General features: G+C 38.8%; 3 protein-coding genes across 3 annotated transcripts; 2 read left to right on the top strand and 1 right to left on the bottom strand.

The window, feature by feature from the left end:
• The first annotated feature begins 3,722 nt into the window (after positions 1-3,722).
• Positions 3,723-7,125, top strand: btn (buttonless). The gene is made up of 3 exons (XM_066396262.1): positions 3,723-4,576; positions 6,620-6,780; positions 6,837-7,125. The coding sequence occupies exons 1-3, from the start codon at positions 4,294-4,296 to the stop codon at positions 6,921-6,923; spliced, it is 531 nt and encodes a 176-aa protein (XP_066252359.1). The 5' UTR covers positions 3,723-4,293; the 3' UTR covers positions 6,924-7,125.
• Positions 7,126-7,347: 222 nt separating this feature from the next.
• LOC136412871 (uncharacterized) lies at positions 7,348-8,872 on the bottom strand. Its single transcript, XM_066396075.1, has 4 exons — positions 8,662-8,872; positions 8,408-8,527; positions 8,070-8,352; positions 7,348-8,015 (listed from the first exon to the last, which is right to left on the bottom strand). The coding sequence occupies exons 1-4, from the start codon at positions 8,749-8,751 to the stop codon at positions 7,354-7,356; spliced, it is 1,155 nt and encodes a 384-aa protein (XP_066252172.1). The 5' UTR covers positions 8,752-8,872; the 3' UTR covers positions 7,348-7,353.
• A 1,276-nt stretch (positions 8,873-10,148) lies between these two features.
• On the top strand, positions 10,149-12,922 carry Aldh (Aldehyde dehydrogenase). The gene is made up of 9 exons (XM_066396162.1): positions 10,149-10,596; positions 10,651-10,765; positions 10,816-10,946; positions 11,154-11,400; positions 11,619-11,770; positions 11,824-12,007; positions 12,063-12,364; positions 12,421-12,622; positions 12,675-12,922. Exons 1-9 carry the CDS (start codon positions 10,474-10,476, stop codon positions 12,776-12,778), a joined length of 1,560 nt encoding a protein of 519 aa, XP_066252259.1. The 5' UTR covers positions 10,149-10,473; the 3' UTR covers positions 12,779-12,922.
• Positions 12,923-13,001: the final 79 nt, after the last annotated feature.

Raw genomic sequence — 13,001 nt, 5'->3', positions numbered from 1 at the left:
ACCCTTCTAGACGAGCTGAAAAGGGCAATTGAGGGTTTGGGAATGTGCTTAAATAGGACGAATTTTCCTGAACACCCTTGATGGTTCCTACTTTATTTCACGTCTCCAGGGCCTTAATCAAAGGAATTCAGGATTCCTCTTTCTCACCCGGATGGCCAGAGTTCCACTTCCGACTTAGATGTCTGAGTTTCTTCTATCGGCCTAGATACCCAGGGTTCCTCTGTAGGACCTGGAAGGCCGGGGTTCATTGTCGAATCTGGATGGTCGAGATTCCCCTGTCAGATCTGTATGATCGGGATTCCCCTTTGGGACCTAGCATCCTAGTCGTGCGGAGGCTGTGGCGTCTTTTGGTCTCTAAGCGACGTTGGTCCTGTCTTCTCCCTCCTTCTCTTTTAAGACCTCATCGAGGAACTTTTCACATATATTCCACCTTTCTTTCGAACTCAACGTTATCTGAATTACGTTCTTACATGCGATTCCTCTTGCTGCTCAATATAACCGCTTCAGTCTCCTTCAGTCCTCTTTTGGACCAGGGTCCCCGGCCATGTCCGAGCGGGGTCCTCCTTTCAGATTTGACCGGCCGGGATTCGTCGTTCGGTCCTGGAGGAGCCGGGTCATTATTTCGGATCTGCACGGGCAGGGTGCTCTGATCTGACCGGAACAGCCGGCGAAAGGGGAACTTTGGCCCTAACCTGAACTAACCCGCCCTGGGTGGCCGAAGTTCTCCTTTAACCAGATCGGAGGGCCCGCGCATAACATATTTAAAACGAAAAATTTCTAAAGCGTATTTTTGCCGTTTTCCCTTGCTTGGGATGTAGTGCAGGAACGTTATCTTCCTTATAACCAGAAGGCAGATTTATGGCTCTGTATTTAGGAGATAATAAAAGCTTAAGACAATGAAAACATGCCGTATAAAGGCTCTGTGGAAAGAAATGTTCTGTTGGTTTGGCCTGATAGTCAAAACAACCACACAAAATTAAGCACCATTTTTTCCGAGTTACCAGGCTCGGTACCCACATTTTTTCAGCTAATGACTTTTCCACACTCGTTATTTATGGACTCACACAGGCATAAATTTACCGCACTTATGAGAATCTCCGTGATATGGCGAGTTCAGCGGTTCTTGCTTGGCGGCTCTTTTGATAAATCAAAACACACGCCCTCCTCTAATTATTGCAAAAACAGCGCCGATTAGTCGTAGTTGTTGCATTATTTATTTATAACAATTACTGTACTCTTTGCACGCGACTTTCCTACTAAACGATCATTATCCCTTATTAGACCCCGAGTGATAAATCAAGTCAATAAGGCAACAGCAAATCAGGGACAGTTGCCAAATACGAAATTTCGACTTTGCGGTCTAAAACGAAATTATTAATAACAATGAAGTCATCGGATTTTGGTATGCCAAGACATTGTAAAATCTCATTCCGATGCATATCGCTGCGTTAATCGAGCACGTTTTGGAATACTAAGTGATCCAAAAATCGGGAGGCAATCCATTTAATCCCAACCAGACATCATCAAATCGAAACAAGCTTTTTGGGTCACTTCCTGAACTTGTCCCTTTTGAGGGTAATTTTAGCCGATAGGTATTTCCAATGATAGCAAAACTAAAGGAACTTAAGGGCTCGCCCTCCTGTGCTACTTTCACCGGATTAACTGCACCTTTATAGGTCACGTGCCGGTATTCGGGGACACTGAATGTGGCGTATACTGATTACTACACTACGACATAAAAAAGAGAACGTCCGGTAAAAATGGTTGGATTTAAATAATTTTTAGTTTGTATTTTTTTATACTAACCTAAGTACATCATTAAAAAATTAAACAAATTCGATGGGTTAAACCAGAAGAAAACTTAATATGTCGCTCCTCCGCATTGTCTTATGCACTCCTGGACACGTTTGGGCATTGATTCAATGAGATGGTCAATGTGCTCTTGAGGGATTTCATTGCACGGAATCTATACATTACAGAGCGGGTTTGTGGGAGATTTGGACAAATTTTGTAGCCTTCTATGCACAATATCCCAGACATATTCGATTGGTGATAGATCTGGCGATCAGGGTGGCCAAGGTAATAAATTGATTTCATTTTGTTGAAAGAAACCCATAGAAAATAATAGTAAGTCGAGCCACATGTAGCTGTGCATTATCTTGTTGGAAAATTGGATTAGGAAGTGCTCTGAGATAAGAAGAAAATGCGGCTCGAAGAACTTTAGGATGTACTGTTGAGCGGTCATATTGTCTCTGATGAAAACCAAAAGTGACTTGCTACCATGAACCATAGCACCGCACACCATTTTCTGTGCAGCATTAAAAATCCCATTTTTCACCTCATCCCCTTCAAATTCTTCTCTGATTGTCATGCATACATAGACAAAATCTGGATTCGTGGCTGAAGACCACAGTATCCCAGTCCAAGCCTAATTGCGCCAGTTTTTTGCACTATTACAATTGATTTTTTTGATGAAGACCAGTAATAGGGAGGAGAAGCAACATAAGATGGGGTAAATGATTCGTATCTCAATAGGGCGTCAATGTTCAGCAAACCACTGATCTGACTGCACTCTCGACAATATGAACCTCTCCCTTAACGCCATAAATCTGAGACTACGATTTTGAGGTTCTGTAGTTCTTCAACGCCTTCTTGTACCTCTCCTTCTTTGTAGCCTTCCTGGAACCATACCTGACAACAACGCACATGAACTTCTAGAAGCATTGTATGCCAATAAATGATATTCAAGCCCCATAATGTTCATTTATTGTTGCACTTTTTGCAGTCAAAAAATACCTAAAATTTCTAACAACTCAATGAATGTGAGAATATAATTGAAAAACTGATCGTTTTTCCATGGCAAAAATTATTTTAATTAAACCGTTTTCACGGGATATTCTCTCTTCTATGTCACGCAATATACCGAGTGTCCCATAAAGACTGTGCTAAACTTGAAGAGGTTGTAGGGGAAATTACGATGAACAATTTTTGCATAGAAATCCCTATTCAAAAATTAGTCGTTTTAGTTCCATAGTCATTTTTATTGAAAAATGTAATGTTAGCTCGTTGACACCAAAATATTTCGATATTTAATTCATTTTTATTAAAAACACCGCAACAGAGTTATAATAAAAGTTCACAATGAAGATCCCCAACTTAGTCACATAAATTTGTTCTTTGAATCATTGAATCGCCCCCGTTGTAAGATGTGCGGATCTTGCTGCACAAAAAGGGAGGTTGCCATCCTCTTCCCAATAGATCCTCTTAAGTAGCTACAGGAGTTTCATACATCAACGACTTGGTGTGATCCCAGAGGAAAAAAATCCAACGGGCTTAAATCGAAACTGCGAGCTGGCCCCTGATAGGTTCGCCTCTTCCACATTTGCAGGTGCATGTTAGAACCACATTCTATCCCGCATACCCATAGAAACGTGTGCAGTGTTTAACAGCTCAGGAGGTCAGGAGACAAAAAAGTGTTTATTTCGTTTGTTTTTATTCTATTCGCTTAAGTTGAACAGCGAAGTTTTTTGAACAAAAATGACTCTGGAGCCAAAACGGTTCTTTTTTGCTATGAAAAAATTGTTCACCGCAAAGTCCCCTGTAATTCCCTTAAGTTCGTCACAACCTGTTTGGAACACCCTGTATAATGACTAAAATGACCATACCTGGCATGGCTGAAAGAAGGAACCGAAGACCGTAAGGCACGGGCACTCAGCTTACAAGACATACAATACAACTACTGATCTATATGTTTTGTGTTGGAATTGCTTTATTTAATTTTACGACCACGGTATAACATTTCCTGTGCGAGTGACAGGAAACGTTACACGTACCATAACTAAGTAAGCCCTAAGGTTATCGCCTAACACGAAATTGGCGATCGGACTAATTAAAATATCCATTCATTTCAATGGATGAAAATTGCCATTAAGGAGGAAATTTATTAGGCCATTAACGCCAGGCGCCACCTCTAAAAAACGCATGGGATGTTTTGGCTTTCGGGACCCTCAAAACCCCCAAAAAATCTGTTTTGCCAATTAAACAATCACTGCATGGGTGGGAAAATGCATGAGGAGCTCGAAAGCTCCAATAAGACACTCTCGTTCTCCTTGCCGCATCCACCCACCAGGATTTCGAAACAGCGATTGGTCCACTGGAAAGATTCCTATCATCTCCAGAAGCTAATTAGGTGACATCCTGTGTCGAAGGATCTCCCAAATCTCGGTCCCTCTAATTGCTTTAACAAATTTTTGCTTAGTTGCCTTCAATTAGTAGACGCGCGTTGTGCGGAAGATGAGCTTGCTCTCTTACGAAGTTAAGATGGAATTTGACTCTCCCCTTTGCGAGCAAAACGGCCATCAAAATCGTGAAGACTTCAGACCTTATTCGGCGAACGAGTGCGTCTATCTTCAGCCCCACATCGACAAGATCTATCCTGAAGATTTTTACAATTGCCAGAGTTACTGGAACGTGCAGGAGCACTGTTGGTGCAGCAGCGATGGAGAAGTTCGGCTGAATTGTGAAGTTGAGAAGGCAGTTTCTGCACATATCCTCGACGAGGATGCTGCGATATGTGGTAAGAATCGAATAGAGTTGGGTCCTCCGGGACCACCCAAAGCGATGGGGCGTGGACTGCAGGCAACTTAATCCCCCGTGATTAAGCTTAGACCAGCATATCTGGCCCGCTTACCTAGATATTACGGATCCTACTGCATAATGCTTATGGGGCCCTTAAATCTTTTATTGTTGGGTGGTTTAATTTATGAATAGTGCAAACACACCCAAAGTGCCTTCCGCAATTTTCTCCACTAAAAATAAAATTAATGTCAACGAAGGGTAAAATATGGACATTTGTCACGCAAGGAGAAAGTGTTTAAGCGTTGAAAGGTTTTAGGATATTGTGGTCAAGGAGTGGACAATGGACGTTTGAACCCAAAGAAAAAGATAGTGGAGAGTAGAGACGTACGCCACTGTTATTGTTATGTGGTTTCTCCAAAAATAAAAACGACACCTGCATTTCTTTGGAAGTCATAAGCGCACTGCTCGCAACATTGCGGTAAAACCAATTCATCATTTTTTCATTCTGTCCCAACGTTAAGCGACGCCACTGTCATTTTGGTAAAACTAAAAAGCATATTACTATGGAAATCATAGACGCATTATCCTCTGACTTCCAACGAGCTTACTCATTAAAATTAGGACTAGATCAGCTAGTCCCTGGTTTTTAGCATTTTTTTTAAATATAGAGGAGCAGCATAATACACCACTACCTTAGTTCAGGGGTCGTGGAAGCTTTCTCTGTCTTCCTTAAAATGAACAATTATTGCATTTTCGCAGAATTCATAAGCGTATTAATCCCCCCTCAAAAGGAGCCAGACCGCTAAGTTTATATTCTATTGTACAGGGTGTTCCGAAATTAACGCGCAATAATTTATCAGCGTATTACGCGTTGAAGCATATGACAAAAAGTTCGTTGAAATAGGACCTAAAACGCTCCGTTAGCGAGACACGGGGTGTTCAAATCAACGTGACAACCTACAGTATCATATCTTTTCTGAAATCAATTTTCATTTGATTCAGAATTCGCAGGGGTGCTGCCCCTTGATTTCACAAAGGATTAAAATGATGATAACGAGTAATTAGTCACTTTTTGTTACCTATCACCTATACATGGGGGTAAATTTCAAACTCACAAGCTTCGATTTATTATGACTCTATACAGAGTATTTAGGAAATGTAGTGCGAGCATGAAATTGATGACCAATTATCGAAAACTAAGCTCACATGCATGTGCTAATTAAAATTTGTGCCAAGGCATTTTTGACCAGCAATTTTTTGGAATGCCCTATATAATAACGGGCCATGATTAAGTCTATGAATGTCGAAGTTTAGGAGATTCTTGAGAATAAGAAATCAAACAATGTCGCTTTATCAATTTTTTCCACGCAAACTTAAAAAAAGTCGCCCATAAAAACAGTTAAACACATATAAATCTGGAGATTGCGATGGCCAGTGATGAGGTTAATTACTTCCACGACCTCGATTCGGAAACTGTTAGTTTAAATATTCCTGAACATCCATATTGAAATGCGGAGGCGCACCATCGTGCATAAATACGTTTCGCGGCTTAATTGTGAAGGCAAATCTGCCAGAAGCTCAGGAAGTGTGTTTTGTAAGAAAAGCAAATAAGTTGCGCCATTGAAGCGGTTTGACGAAATAAATGGACCAACCAGACATCGCCCAACAATACCTGCTCACACGTTTATTTTAAACTCTCTTCAGGTTATTGGATTTTCATCTGCATATTCATTACGCTGCATCTCAATCTCCTTTGCATGCAACATTTTCAAGTGTGAGAAACATCTGTTTCCGAAAATTTCAAATTCCTTCATTTGTTGTTTTTACAAGCAGCTAATTTATGTGCTTTCGGCATCCTTAGAAAAATACTTGGGGTGGAAATTTGATACGAACTTTATGGTGTCAAAGGAGCATAAATTATACCTACCTCTCCTTTTTTCATTATTTTATGGATCGTTTACATAGCCGCGTAAAAATAAGCAAAAACTATAGTATATTCAATAAAATTTTTGAAATTATAGCAGTAATGTTCTTCCGGTAGATAACAAAGATCGAACCAGTGAGAATAAGCCTAGAAAAGAGAGAACTGCGTTCACCAAAAAACAAATACGTGAACTAGAAAAGGAATTCATCAGATCCAACTACCTGACAAGACTGCGGAGGTATGAGATAGCTGTAGCTTTAGACCTCACAGAGAGACAGGTATAGGCACAGCATTTTAATGCTATTTTATCTTAATTAAAAACGTTTGTTTGCAGGTTAAAGTGTGGTTCCAGAACCGAAGAATGAAATGGAAGAGAACGAAACTGGCGGGAAACAGGCATTTAAGACCTAGCTTTAAATAGAATTAAGACAATTTTTGTTAACCAAAAGAATGTGCTTTCTAACGATTATGACTCATACAGCACAACGATATTCTATAAATCTGGCGAAAATGGCGAAGGTCATATAATCTACATCCTCTGCATGTGTACATTTTATAAACTACCTTGGAATACTATGTAGGTATTATCTATTAAAATATTTTAATAGTAACTAACTTACTGACACCCCCTCCCCTCACCTCAAGGAAAAACCTAATAAAATTATTTTTTAATTTGGAATAACGCTTCACATACCAATAGGGGTTGTCCAAAAGGGCAAATGTTATCCTCAGCTAGTTTTACCCAAGAGTGGTGTAGAAGATCGCTGCTTCAACTACCTTATTTATGTGAGAAGCATTAAACAGAGAATTAAAATAAAATACAATACTTATTCACAAACAACATTTATTATTTACTTTTTCTGCTTACTCTTTTTGCCTGATACAAGGTTAATAAATGGATTTCCCTTTATCTGAATCAGTTCCTTAGGGATTTTCTTAATAATATTGCTATTCAGCTTCACAGATGATTTTTTCTTTTTGAGAATCCCCCCTTGCAGAACCCTGTGTTCCTTTTTGACTTTCAAACATCTTCTTGTTGGCTTCTCATCTGTTTTTCCTGGAGTACTTGCTAGTACACTAGGAAATTGAATTGAGCTCAAAGGTTTACTTGAAAAGCAAAAGGGTGTTTTGGGTAAAGTAACTACAGCTGAAGATGATTTTTTTGATGCAGCGCTGCAGCTCTTAGTTGTCTTTTTTAATGCAGGGTCTGATAACTTATCTTTTGAACTTTTCTTCACTTTAGATTTTTGAATTTTTGTCTTCTTCAAAATTTTATTACTTGCAATCACAGGGACTAAGTTACATTTAATACCCAGGCTCTTAAGTCGTTCAATTTTAGAATTGAGCTTCTTTAAGGTCTTCCTTGTCTTACGTTCAACAACTTCCTTAGGTTGAGCTTTGTTTTTGGAAAATTTTTGTTTTCCTTGTCGAGTTTTTACAGAAGTGTGATCTAAAGTGCTACTCTTGCCATGGAAAAGACCTTTGGGCCGTTTTTGATAAGGCACATATTCAACTATGAAAAACATTGCAATAATTGTTTATAAAGAAATTTCAATGGGTCACTTACCAACAATCCTCTTCTGGAACATTATATAATTGTTCATGGTATCTGCAGCAATTTTGGCAACTTCTGGGTTTTGAAACTCAATATAACCATATCCCTTGCTTCTACCACTCACCCTTGATCTGCACAATTTCATATTGGTCACTCGACCAAACTGCTTAAAATAGTTTGTCATTTCTTCTTCATAGAAACCATGAGGAATGTGTCCAATGTATATTAAGCCCCGTGTTTTTAATAGATCCTTCTGTGGTTGCTTGCGGTTGGTTTTTACTGTAAGAGTACCATTCTGAAATAGAATGAAATGTAAGTTGCATTTTTATTGTTTAGGGTTAGTTACTTACTTTTAGGGCTCTTTTAATCTTTTTGGTTTGCCTGGAAACTTTCCTTTGGTCAGTTTTTTTCAAGGAGATTGTGTCAGCATGGAAGGGCTTTTTAAGTTTAGTTCTGGTCTGGAGGCTTGCCTAAAAAGTGAGACTGAATTCATCGGGCTGTAGTAAACTTTTTGAAATCATATTTATTTGGATGTAATGGAAAAATTGCTTGCAAAGTACAAGGTGTTCCCTGAATGGGATTCTAGGAAGTATAATGTGCTCACTGATATTTCCAGAGTTTTAGCCTTGTTGGGCGGCTGTTTGTCCTTTTTTATGCCCACATTTACTTTCTTGGATTTCTTTGTTTTATCCATTATTTGTTACTATAAATGTATTAACAAAACTGAAAAAAAGGAATATTCAAACAGTTTTGCGAAATTCAAATAATTTATTTCTCCGAAATGAACACGAACATAAAGGCACGTGTTGAACTGTCAATGATGTCAAACATCAAGCATGTGACATCCATTCATGAAGTAAACTTTTTGCCGTAGTTCTTTGTTATGTCGTCGTATGGCGTTGGCTTCATCGTATGATACAACGTGGAAGGTTAATAACAAATAAATTGGAAACAGTTCTTGATGTTATGGTGAAGAAAAATTACCATGATAACTAGTTGAAAGATAAAGCGTAAAGCCAGTAAACCTTGCAGTAAAACTTGGACCAAAGGTCAGAGAGGACCTTAAAGATAGTGTGAGCAGCTGGATTAGGCAGACTGATTCCTTTAAAACCAACATCCTATTTCGCACGAAGTCTGCATAGTGCCTATACACCTCAGGGCATCAGGGCATTAAAAACAATGAACTGCGTTAATATAGGCAAATAAATGACATTAATCGTGTAATTTTTCGATCCTCTACGAATACTCTATAAAATAAATAGCTGCATAAAGGCATTAACGCCATTACAGCGGCACTAATTAAGATAGAAGATATCGACTAACCACTAGAGTTGGCGGTCCCCATTTTGATCAGATACATGAAGGAAAATTATCTTAAATTAAAAATTTAAGAATACAAGTAGGGAGAAGGGGCTTTTTATAAAAGTCTCAAGCAACCCGGGGAGATAACCCTGATAAGCACTTCGGAACGAAGGGGAACTCACAACAAGAGGATAAACCTTTGCATAAACTGGGCAAATGTTACTTATGTGACACGAGGCAGTTCAAAAATAGGAAATCATTTTTTTTGCAGTTATTGCATGGACATTGCTGAGCTTTCAGAAATTGGAATTATTTTTATGAATGGACACGAACGCACGTGTTAAGCTGCTAATGATGCCAAATAAACATGACACTATCGTGATCAGCTCACTGGATTTCAATTCAAGTTAAAAAAAAGTACTTCAAGTTGTCATCCACAGATGGCTACAGTTAGGATTTTGAATACATTTCCTTTAAAGGACTTTATTTAAATTAAACCACGTAGTAAGTTCCAGTAGAATCCGGCGAATATCAACACGTGAATCTCATTATATATTAAATTAATCAAGTGGGGAGCCTTACTATTATAGAGGAAACTGACTGGTATTCACAAAATTCAATTAATAACAATACTCGATCCTGCAACGCCATGTGCTAACGTCATTCGTTGACGTTCTAATATGACTATTTTTTAATTTTTGCGTTGTTCGCTTAAAAAAAGTAAAATTCCACGAATACCTCGTTTTACTCGGCTCTGCCGGCAATAATCTGCGTAGTGAACGCAGTGATCTCTTCCCAGTCAGCAGTGACTGCTGTGCTATTTGTTAGTTCAGCCTTCGACTTCTGGGAAGAAGAATTCGACCTTTTTTCGATAAATAATCTGTGATAAATAATAGCTCGGTTTGCACGCGAAAGCTGAACATTTGGTGCTGTGCTGCTACGTTTTTTGCATTTCACGATAACAGCCGCACCGACGCTTAAAAAAGAGGATTTGATGTATTTTTAGCCATTTTTTGATCATAACTAGGTGCTTTGTATTCAATTAGTTGAAGAGACATTTCAAGGTCTCACACACTTGAAACCGAACTATTGAATAATACTTCAGATTATCAAAATGAGATTGCTGCAGAGCTCAAAAAGTGCAATTTTAAAGTTAAGAGGAGTTAACCATAGTGCCAGACTTTCAACAGCAGCTCAGGGAAAACCGGACCCTTCACCAAGTATACTTTACTCAGGGGTAAGATTTTGCTGCTTAACTCTTAAATTCTTCATGTTTCCTTTACTTTTACAGCTCTTCATTAACAATGAATGGCACAAATCCAGCTCAGGCCAAACATTCCCTACTATCAACCCGGCAAATGGCCAAATCATTGCAGAGGTACAGAGGGGAGGAAAGGCAGACATAGGTAAAAGCATTTCATCAAAAGTAAAAAAAATCTATAAAGGGTCAATGTAGATAAGGCTGTGGCAGCTGCCAATGAGGCATTCCGTTTTGGCTCTCCTTGGAGAACCCTGGATGCCTCAGAAAGGGGCCATCTGTTGTACAAATTGGCTGACTTAATAGAGAGGGATGCCTCATATTTGGCTGTAAGTTTTTAACATAATAAAATATTGTCAGAATGGCAGAGTTTTCTCTTTGGCTGCTTGAACAAATAAAGATAATATGGGTTATTTTTAGTGTTAGTTGATGGTAAATTTATTCTTGTTTGGCATGAATTATTAATAAAACAAAATACTGTTTTTATATACTTGTGAAATAACTGTAATGTATTTTTTCTCTCTTATCTCCATCAGAGCTTGGAGACTCTAGATAATGGCAAACCGTTCAACCACTCTTTCCCTGTGGATTTGAAATTGGCAATCAAAACTTTCCGCTATATGGCTGGTTGGGCAGACAAAGACCATGGCCAAACTCTTCCCGTTGATGGCAATTACATAGCTTATACTAGGCATGAGCCTGTAGGGGTTTGTGGACAAATTACACCTTGGAATTTTCCTTTGTTAATGACCTCCTGGAAACTTGCTCCCGCACTTGCAATGGGTAATCTAACTCACCATAACAATTTGCTCTGTGTGTCTATTTTTCTGCAATTATGATTAGACAATTACAGTGCAAATTGTTGTTTAGTTACAATGATAACATGAAATTTGCCAGTCAGTTAATTTCTCTTTAAATTAGTTTTTTGGTTTTTGTGAAAATTATACTATTGGCAAAATTGATAGTAACTTCGCCCTAAGCACGTTATCTCTAATTATCAGGTAACACCGTGGTTCTGAAACCTGCGGAACAAACACCTTTAACCTCTCTCTACATTGGGGAACTATGTAAAGAGGCAGGTTTTCCCCCTGGTGTTGTAAATATCGTGCCTGGATTTGGAGATGCCGGTGCTGCGTTAGTGAGCAATCAAGACGTAATATCAAATCAATTCCTTAAATTTCACAATAGCATAAGGTCCGCATTTAGGTGGACAAAATCGCTTTCACCGGTTCCACAGAAATAGGAAAACTGATTCAACAAAATTCTGGAGTAGGCAATTTGAAGCGCGTTACTTTGGAATTGGGAGGCAAAAGCCCTAACATTATCTTAGCCGATGTGGACATTGAAAAGGCCGTAGAAGCCGCCCATTCAGCCGTTTACTACAATCAAGGTACATTTACACTTCTAATTTACAAGTGTGCTTTAGGCAGTGTTTATTTGGACAGGTCAAGTGTGCTGCGCTGGATCCCGGACTTTCATACAGGAATCTATTTACGATGAGTTCGTAGAAAGATCTATTGAAAGAGCAAAGAAGCGCAAAGTTGGAGATCCCTTCCACCCCGACACGGAACAAGGGCCTCAGATCGATGAAGATCAATTCAACAAAATTTTGAGCCTCATCAAGGAGGGAGTGGCGCAAGGGGCGAAATTGGTGCATGGAGGAGAAAGACATGGTACTGAAGGGTACTTTGTACAGCCTACTGTATTTGCTGACGTAGAGGATCATCATATTGTTGCCAGGGAGGAGGTAGGAACTCAATATGTATAGGTATTATAAGCATAAAAATCTTGTTTTTCTGGTAGATTTTCGGACCCGTGCAACAACTTATGAAGTTCAAGGATTTAGACGAAATCATCGTTCGTGCCAACACAAGCAACTACGGCCTGGCATCAGCCGTATTTTCGAAAGATATTGATAAAATCAACTACTTGGTTCAAGGTCTTAAAGCCGGAACAGTTTGGGTGAATTGTTATAATGCGTTTTCGGCCCAGGCTCCATTTGGAGGTGAATTTTTGTTACCTAATTTAGTTCTCACCTTCATAATCTTTAATTCTAGGATACAAAGACTCCGGACATGGAAGGGAACTGGGTCCATATGGAATCAAGCAGTACAGTGAAGTTAAAACCGTGATTACATCTGTTTTGCAGAAGAATTCGTGAATGTGAAATAACACAAATACATGCATTTTTATGTTTTTTATGTTATACATAAAAAGTTAGATTGTAATTAAAATTATGAATCTATTATTGCTTTCTGTATGTTTTAAGATTGTTAAATTTGGCTTAATAAATGATTTCCAGTTATATCTCACTGTTTTAATTAGGAAACGCAAAAAAATGACGATCCATTTGACTACCTAAACCGCATATATCTCGTTTCCGT

This window comes from Euwallacea similis, chromosome 13, assembly GCF_039881205.1.
Source record: "Euwallacea similis isolate ESF13 chromosome 13, ESF131.1, whole genome shotgun sequence".
Lineage (NCBI taxonomy): Eukaryota > Metazoa > Arthropoda > Insecta > Coleoptera > Curculionidae > Euwallacea > Euwallacea similis.
The sequence above is the reverse complement of the archived record's forward strand: the minus strand, read 5'-3'. Positions and strand labels throughout refer to the sequence as shown.

Bases quoted from the DNA above. Each gene is read 5' to 3' on its own strand.
- btn (XM_066396262.1), top strand. From the start codon at position 4,294: ATGAGCTTGCTCTCTTACGAAGTTAAGATGGAATTTGACTCTCCCCTT. The intron at 4,577-6,619 runs GTAAGAATCGAA...TTCTTCCGGTAG, and splicing joins CGAGGATGCTGCGATATGTG to ATAACAAAGATCGAACCAGT. The intron at 6,781-6,836 runs GTATAGGCACAG...GTTTGTTTGCAG, and splicing joins TAGACCTCACAGAGAGACAG to GTTAAAGTGTGGTTCCAGAA.
- Aldh (XM_066396162.1), top strand. From the start codon at position 10,474: ATGAGATTGCTGCAGAGCTCAAAAAGTGCAATTTTAAAGTTAAGAGGA. The intron at 10,597-10,650 runs GTAAGATTTTGC...TTACTTTTACAG, and splicing joins CAAGTATACTTTACTCAGGG to CTCTTCATTAACAATGAATG. The intron at 12,365-12,420 runs GTAGGAACTCAA...TTTTTCTGGTAG, and splicing joins ATATTGTTGCCAGGGAGGAG to ATTTTCGGACCCGTGCAACA.
- LOC136412871 (XM_066396075.1), bottom strand. From the start codon at position 8,751: ATGGATAAAACAAAGAAATCCAAGAAAGTAAATGTGGGCATAAAAAAG. The intron at 8,528-8,661 runs GTGAGCACATTA...CTCACTTTTTAG, and splicing joins CTAAAACTCTGGAAATATCA to GCAAGCCTCCAGACCAGAAC. The intron at 8,353-8,407 runs GTAAGTAACTAA...ATTCTATTTCAG, and splicing joins AGATTAAAAGAGCCCTAAAA to AATGGTACTCTTACAGTAAA.